General features: G+C 48.5%; 1 protein-coding gene across 9 annotated transcripts; it reads left to right on the top strand.

The window, feature by feature from the left end:
* Positions 1–5,673, top strand: LOC115518119 (keratin, type II cytoskeletal 1). 9 transcript variants are annotated; one of them, XM_032593745.1, is made up of 10 exons: positions 106–440; positions 502–775; positions 1,710–1,924; positions 2,238–2,298; positions 2,705–2,800; positions 2,964–3,128; positions 3,261–3,386; positions 3,954–4,174; positions 4,690–4,724; positions 4,816–5,673. In XM_032593745.1, the coding sequence occupies exons 3-10, from the start codon at positions 1,872–1,874 to the stop codon at positions 5,172–5,174; spliced, it is 1,116 nt and encodes a 371-aa protein (XP_032449636.1). In that variant the 5' UTR covers positions 106–440; positions 502–775; positions 1,710–1,871; the 3' UTR covers positions 5,175–5,673. The 9 variants fall into 9 exon arrangements, with proteins under 9 accessions (XP_030177288.1, XP_032449636.1, XP_032449632.1 ...); XM_032593741.1 differs by having other exon boundaries at positions 106–485; positions 591–775; XM_032593743.1 differs by having other exon boundaries at positions 106–347; positions 546–775; positions 4,816–5,670.
* The last annotated feature ends 1,558 nt before the right edge of the window (positions 5,674–7,231 follow it).

The following is a 7,231-nucleotide window of genomic DNA, read 5'->3' as shown; positions in this document are numbered from 1 at the left end:
GTATGGCTGCAGGCAAGCCAAACCCTTGCATGGCTCTGCGTCCCGCTGACTTGAGGACCAAGCCCAAATGTGCTCTCTGTATAAAAGGGACAGTCTCTGTGCTTGGGGTAGAGGAGTGTGGGCTCCTTTCCTCTCCTGACTTGGCTCCAACTCTCTCCTAGTCAACATGAGTCGACAGTTTAGCTCTAGGTCTGGGTTCCGGAGTGGAGGGGGCTTCAGCTCTGGCTCGGCCGGAGTGGTCAGCTTCCGGCGCAGGACGACTAGCAGCTCCGTCCGCCATGGTGGGGGAGGTGGCGGGAGATTTTCAGGGGGAAGATGTGGCGGTGGCGGTGGGGGTGCTGGTGGCGGTGGTTTTGGAAGTCGAAGCCTTGTTAACCTTGGTGGCAGTAAAAGCATCTCCATAAGCGTGGCTGGAGGAGGACGTAGTGGTTTTGGTGGTGGTGGCTTTGGGGGTGGTTTTGGCAGTGGAGGTGGTTTCGGTGGGGGTGGTTTTGGTGGCAGTGGTTTCGGTGGAGGTGGTTTTGGTGGCGGTGGTTTCGGTGGAGGTGGTTTCGGTGGAGGTGGTTTTGGTGGCAGTGGTTTTGGTGGAGGTGGTTTTGGTGGAGGGAGTTTTGGGCCTGTCTGCCCCCCCGGTGGCATCCAGGAAGTCACCATCAACCAGAGTCTTCTGCAGCCCCTCAATGTGGAGATTGACCCTGAGATTCAAAAAGTAAAGTCTCGAGAAAGGGAGCAAATCAAGACACTCAACAACCAATTTGCCTCCTTCATTGACAAGGTGAGTTTATCTGCTCAGTGCACTGGGAGAGTTGCTCTTGGTCCATTTGAGATTGGCCTTCTGCCTCAAGTGGCTGTTTGGGTATTTTGTGGACTTATCTCCTAGGAGATATGTTATAAGTATTTTTGTGGATGGTTCAAATGACTACACTCTCTCTTGGACCAAGAGGTCGGTGGTCTACATAGATGTGAGTCAATGTGACATCACCTTGAAATGGTTTTTTATTCAGTCCTTGAGCTAAATTGAGACTTACATATGGTGGACAAAGACAATAGAAATGGGGCTAACTCAGCTTTCCAGGGTGCAAATGAGAATACCAGAAAGGTCTTCCTAACCTTAAAAAGGGAGTTGAGGGTGAACAGAGTGCACTGTGATGTTGTAGCAGAGAGGATGTAATAAGCCAGTCTCAAACATCTTTTGCTGTCAGAAGGGGAGCTTTGCCTTCTGAAAAATTTACAATGGTACCAGATCAGGGTAGAGGTTTTTTTTTTATACTTATATTCCAAGTATCCGCTCTGGCAAAACATGTAAACCATGTCTAATTACTGCTTAATCATCAATAATGTCAACTCAAAGTTTCCACAAGAGATTTCAAATTCAAGTTTGGGTTTCTCCACCATCCTTTGGAACATGTGTGTGCTCAGGGACTGCATACCAATGTTTATGGTAATCTACCTTAAAAAAATTGGAAGGTGGATCTTTTAAGTATAATGTATCTATTTCAAAGTGTAGTTGCAATAATTTTGCACGGGCTTTGCTGTTTGGTATTTGTTTGGTCACTCCCTCATGGCCAGGAAAACAGAAAGAACAAGTTTTCTTTTCTTTTTTTTTTTTTTTCCAAATGAGGCACAGGTCTTACTGTGTGGTAGTCCATGGCACCCAGGTGCCAGGGGACTCCCTTTCTGCACCAGTGGGTCATGGGGTGTGTTCTTAGGTGAGGTTCCTGGAGCAACAGAACCAGGTGCTGCAAACAAAATGGGAGCTGCTGCAGCAGGTTGATACCTCCACACGGACCCACAGCTTAGAGCCCTACTTTGAGTCCTACATCAGCAGTCTTAGAAATAGAGTGGACCAGCTGAAGAATGACCAGTCTCGGATGGATTCGGAATTGAAGAATATGCAAGACTTGGTGGAAGACTACCGAAACAAGTAAGGAACACTGGCCGGGAAATTCGTGACTTTCGTTCTAAGATATTTCCAGAAAGTGGCAAGCTACATACATGAACAGTACGTGCCAATATCTTTTCTTAGGTTAGAGGCCAATTAATTTGGCATTTCCAGAATTCATTTTCTCAGAAGCTGGAAATAGTTTAGCAGTTTTATTGCTCAGAAGAAAGGGATGGCCACACTGTCCTAGGCTACTAGTAAGAGGCCATGATGGGCGATGCCAATTTCAGTCCAGGAAGCTGAACTTAGGGTGTCACCTGCGCCAGACATCTGAATCCCTCTGATTTCCTTGCAGGTATGAGGATGAGATCAACAAGCGGACAAATGCAGAAAATGAATTTGTGACCATTAAGAAGGTGAGCAAAGCTGTAGGACCTCACATCTGAAATAAATAGTAGAAGAAGGTCTCCAATTACTAAGCAGAGGGAAGGCATGATGTGGACAGCCAGGTGATGGGCCTGATGAATAGCCTCTCGGCCACATTATCATGGACCTGGGCTTACCCAGGCACACTTTGCTTCTCCAGCTCTCTCACACTTCATGTAGGAGGGTGGGGGGGGGGCAAGTTCTCAGCCACTCAGGCAAGCTCTCTTGTGATTGTGATTCTGAGGGGTGGTGCAGTCTAGGGATTGTGATCCGCCTGGGTAGAAAGGTGTGGAGGAGATTCCAAACACTGGTCCTACTTGGAGAAGCCCCTGACAGCCAGTGAGAGGGACTTGCCCTGGAAAGAACATGATTTCATGATGTCCATTGTTCCTCTAGGATGTGGATGCTGCTTATATGGCCAAGGTGGATCTTCAGGCCAAAGTTGACAACTTGCAGCAGGAGACTGATTTCTACAGAGCACTCTATGAAGCAGTAAGTCCTGCTTTCAACATTTACCCAGATGGAGAGCTTGGAGCCTGAGCCCATCACTAACCAGGAGAACAAAGACACACCTTCCATCTCCTGACTCCTCCCTCTGTCTAAACTGTTTTTTGTGTTAACACTGTAAGAGCCATTGAACTATTATATCTTGCAGGAGTTGGCCCAGATGCAGACTCATATCAGCGAAACCAATGTCATCCTGTCCATGGACAACAACAGGAACCTGGACCTGGACAGCATCATCTCTGAGGTCAAGGCTCAGTATGAGGAGATTGCCCAGAAGAGCAAGGCCGAGGCCGAAGCGCTCTACCAGACCAAGGTGAATAAACTGAATGTCTAGCCAGTTGTCCTGAAATGTCTTGTCTTCCTGTCCTGTGTTTTCTCTTATGTGTGTATGCGTGAACCACGGTATGCTCTGCCACATCTAATTGACTTGATCCACCATCTTCAGTATGAAGAGCTCCAGATCACTGCTGGCAAACATGGGGACAGCCTGAAAAGTACAAAGATGGAGATTTCTGAACTGAATCGGATGGTCCAGAGACTGCGATCTGAGATCGATAGTGTCAAGAAGCAGGTACATGCTCCTTCCTTCTACTTACTGTTCAGCTATATGGAATTGGTGTGGGGGGAGGGTCTCTGGTAACCGGAGGACACGTTCCTCGTTTTGAATCTTGCAATCCACTCCAAGGTTATATTACTGTCCCTAGTTCCTCTGGTGATTATTCTGGTTTCCACAATGCAGCTACCATGCTGGGTTCTCTTTAGGGAAACTTGTGACAACGACCTAGTAGAGAAATGGATGTGATGGTCATGAGTGACCTAGCCCCTGATGCACAGACGTGGTGAGTGAGAGGAAAGGCAGTCAGGAGGTTTCAGTGTAGAGAATGTCAGGTCTGTGAGGGGTGGAGAAGCCTCAGCTCAGGGCCAAGAGAGGCTCCTGCATCCCCTTTAAGGGCTTTCAAGGAAGTCAACACAGTGACGTGCTATCCGGAAGCAGTGATGGGTTATCCAGAGCTTGCTGTCATTCTTTTGGACCCAGAGTACCAGCCTCATGGAGATGGACAGTTGGATGTGAGATAAGAAGGCCAGGGTGGGACTAGGTGACAGCAGAGTGTGTAATGTGTGAGCTTCTCTTTCTCAGATCTCTGCGCTGCAGCAATCCATCAGCGATGCCGAGCAGCGTGGTGAGAACGCCCTCAAAGATGCCCAGAACAAGCTGGCCGAGCTGGAGGATGCCCTGCAACAGGCCAAGGAGGACATGGCCCGGCTGCTGCGTGACTACCAGGAGCTGCTGAATGTCAAGCTGGCCCTGGATATGGAGATCGCCACCTACAGAACCCTTCTGGAAGGAGAGGAAAGCAGGTGAGGACAGAACCCTGGGTGGCTTGGCCACTTCTTTTGGTGCTTCCTCCCTGGTAGGCTGATTGCTGTTGGACACGCAGCCATGTGACTGCAGCTGGTCCTGGGTATGGGGAAGGGGGAACGCTACAGGGTGCAGGAGGAAAGGCTTGGCTTTGCTTTGGGACCCAGGGTGCCCAACTTCTTTCGGAAGGTTGTGGTATCTCTATGAAGGGCTTCGAGATGGCACAGTTTATTCTCCATCTGGGCTGGCTCAGGTGTCATCTGGCCTAGAAGTCAATGGCACTGTTAACGTTAACCTGCGTTCACGGCAAGACTCTTGTCTACTTTATACGGACATGTCTCCCTGTTTGTGTTTATGCTGGGAAAATGGCAGAGGTTTGGGAGGCCAAGGGGACTGGATCAGGTTTCAGATCAGGTGGGTAGGAGGAGCCCCAAATGGGGAGAATCTTGAAGATGGCTGAGAGGGTTTGTGCGGCCAGAGGGTCCTGAGGGATGTTCTTTTCTTTCTCCTACAGGATGTCTGGAGAGTGTTCCCCGAATGTGAGCGTGTGTAAGTACAAGCTGCTTTCTTAGGGGCGCGCGCAGGTTTTGCCCGGTTGGAAAAGGAGTTGGGGTGGTGATAACTGCGTGTCCCTTTGCAGCGGTGAACACCAGCCACACCACCATCAGTGGAGGTGGTGGCCGAGGAGGCGGGGGTTTCGGCTCCGGCGGTGGAGGTGGCGGCTATGGCTCTGGAGGCGGCTATGGCTCCGGAGGTGGCAGTTACGGCTCTGGAGGTGGCGGCTACAGCTCTGGAGGTGGCGGCGGCTTCGGTTCCGGTAGCAGCAGTGGGGGCCACCGAGGCGGCTCTGGAGGGGGCGGCCGGGGTTCCGGCGGGAGCTCTGGAGGCAGTTTCAGTTCATCTGGAGGCCGGGGATCCAGCTCTGGGGGTACTAAGACCTCTGGTGGCAGTTCCAGCGTGAAGTTTGTTTCCTCCAGCTATTCCAGAGTGATCAGATAAAGAGGCGTCCTCTGTCCTGTTAGCGCTCCCTCTCCATCACTACCAAACACGCTTGGCAAGACCAAGGTCAGTTGTCCCCGGCCTTACTGGAGAAAAGAGCTATCATGAGTTACACTGATTCACCCTAGTTCCCAGGCTCTTTCCTTTCTTCTCTGCTTCCCAAAGAAGTTTTTAGACCAGTGGCAATCTCAGTCCCCCTGGCTATGACCCTGCTGTGTGCTTTGCCTGAGAAACAGTTCAGCAATCACCACTGCACACATTACATTTCAAAGCACCTCCTTAAGTCGGCCAGAGGAGGGCTGGTTAGAACCACGGCTTCTTTGCTGTGCGTGGAGCACATGCTCTGGACACTTCCTTAGTATCCTATTTCTTGGAGCAAGCTCTGTGCTGCTTTGGTTTTGTATATAAGGTGTGAGCAAGTTGATTGTCTTTTGTGGAGAGGCCTTAAACTCCCCGCTTCCCTGTATTGCTGCAATAAACCGCATTTGAAATTCTCTCTGAGTCTCAGTCTCCTTTGTTCATGGCACTGTCTGTCCTGGATGGGTGCTTTGTGGGAGGGAAAGAAGACCTTAGAGCCACATGGTCTATGGGGGAGTTGGGACACATGCAAATGATGGGCAAGATGCAGAGGCCTGTCGGGCACCATTTAACTTTAAGCATTTGACATTTAAACACAATGCGCTCTTTCCCAGAGTGTACATATGTCGTGGAGAAATGGAAGCTTTTGTTCATTTGAGAAGTCTTTCATGGAAAGGGCAGGGAGCAAGCAGTTTGGGAAAGAGGAGTCTGGCATGGAGAAGAGAGGAAAGTATTACGTGGAAAAGTAATTGTTCATGTGGAACAGTGATGAGGGTGATGTGGGTAACACAGGGTCAGCAGCTACTACAGCCAGAATGCAGACTTTGGCTAGGTAGCTCAAGAACCAAGAGTGGTGATGGAGAGCCAGATATCCATTTTTCCTCTGTCAGGCCACTGAATCTAAGAGCTCTTTAATCTAAGTTCATTCGTGCACATATAGCTTGTACTTGTAAAGTTGTACAACGGGATAGAATAGTGATCAGAAGCATGGGCATTTGGACTCAGATATGCTTGGAGCTAGATCTTACCACCACCATTTACTAGCTCTGTGATAATGTGCAAGTTATAGGTCTCTCTGTACCTCAGTTTTATTATTTCTAAAAAGGGGATAACAATGCCTTCCTTGTGGGAATCATGTAAGGATTGAATGAGATAATGAATAAACATGGTTTAGCACATGGTAAGAACTTGGTGGATGCCATTTTTTGATAATAATGCTGCTGTTGTTGATGACCTGGCTATTATAGCATTGCTTGTTGGTCTCTAGATAGCTCAGTAGATGCTTACTCTAAAGACCAATGAACATCAGATTCCCAGGGGTTCTATGACCATGAAAAAGTCAGGCAACTTTCCTGAAGTTCAATTTTCTTAGCTTTCAATTAGGAAAAGTCTTCCTAGCTCCAGTCTCAAGCAGAACTGAGGGGAATAGAGGATAAAAGTCAACAAGAGTACTACGTAAATACAACTTGATGAGCTCTATCTCTCCTCCCTAATCACTCCTTCACTAGAGGTGCTTCCTGTCTGGACTGATGTGAAAGAGAAGCCTTATGGTGGACAAAAATAACAAGCTTCAATTCAGAGAGACTGGGTTTAAGCCACTGTGGTGTTTAAGGGGCAGGCTAAGGAAAATAACCACAGCCTACTGCATGTGTGGATCCTTGGACAAATCACTTGGTCATTTGGAGCTTCGGTTGTCTTATAGGTGAAATGGGGATGAGAATATTTGCTTGGGGACATCAAGAGGATAAAATAAATAGTGTGAAATGCTTTGTGAACTGTGGATATGTTATCCAGAGGTAGTTAAATGAAATTAGAAGGGAGTGACTCAGAAGTAGAAGAAGATAGCAGGCAGTCAAAGCCACCAAGGAGGGAAGTACCTTGGCATGGTCACAGTGGCCCAGTGACAGCTCTGTAGTGACATAGAATTGATTTTGTTAATGTATCCAATTTGAATCTGCTCCTAAGGACTAATATTTGTG

The sequence above is a fragment of the Lynx canadensis genome, chromosome B4 (genome assembly GCF_007474595.2).
Source record: "Lynx canadensis isolate LIC74 chromosome B4, mLynCan4.pri.v2, whole genome shotgun sequence".
Taxonomy (NCBI): Eukaryota; Metazoa; Chordata; class Mammalia; order Carnivora; family Felidae; genus Lynx; species Lynx canadensis.
The sequence above is the reverse complement of the archived record's forward strand: the minus strand, read 5'-3'. Positions and strand labels throughout refer to the sequence as shown.

Bases quoted from the DNA above. Each gene is read 5' to 3' on its own strand.
- LOC115518119 (XM_030321428.2), top strand. From the start codon at position 167: ATGAGTCGACAGTTTAGCTCTAGGTCTGGGTTCCGGAGTGGAGGGGGC. The intron at 776-1,709 runs GTGAGTTTATCT...GTGTGTTCTTAG, and splicing joins TTGCCTCCTTCATTGACAAG to GTGAGGTTCCTGGAGCAACA. The intron at 3,387-3,953 runs GTACATGCTCCT...TCTCTTTCTCAG, and splicing joins TCGATAGTGTCAAGAAGCAG to ATCTCTGCGCTGCAGCAATC.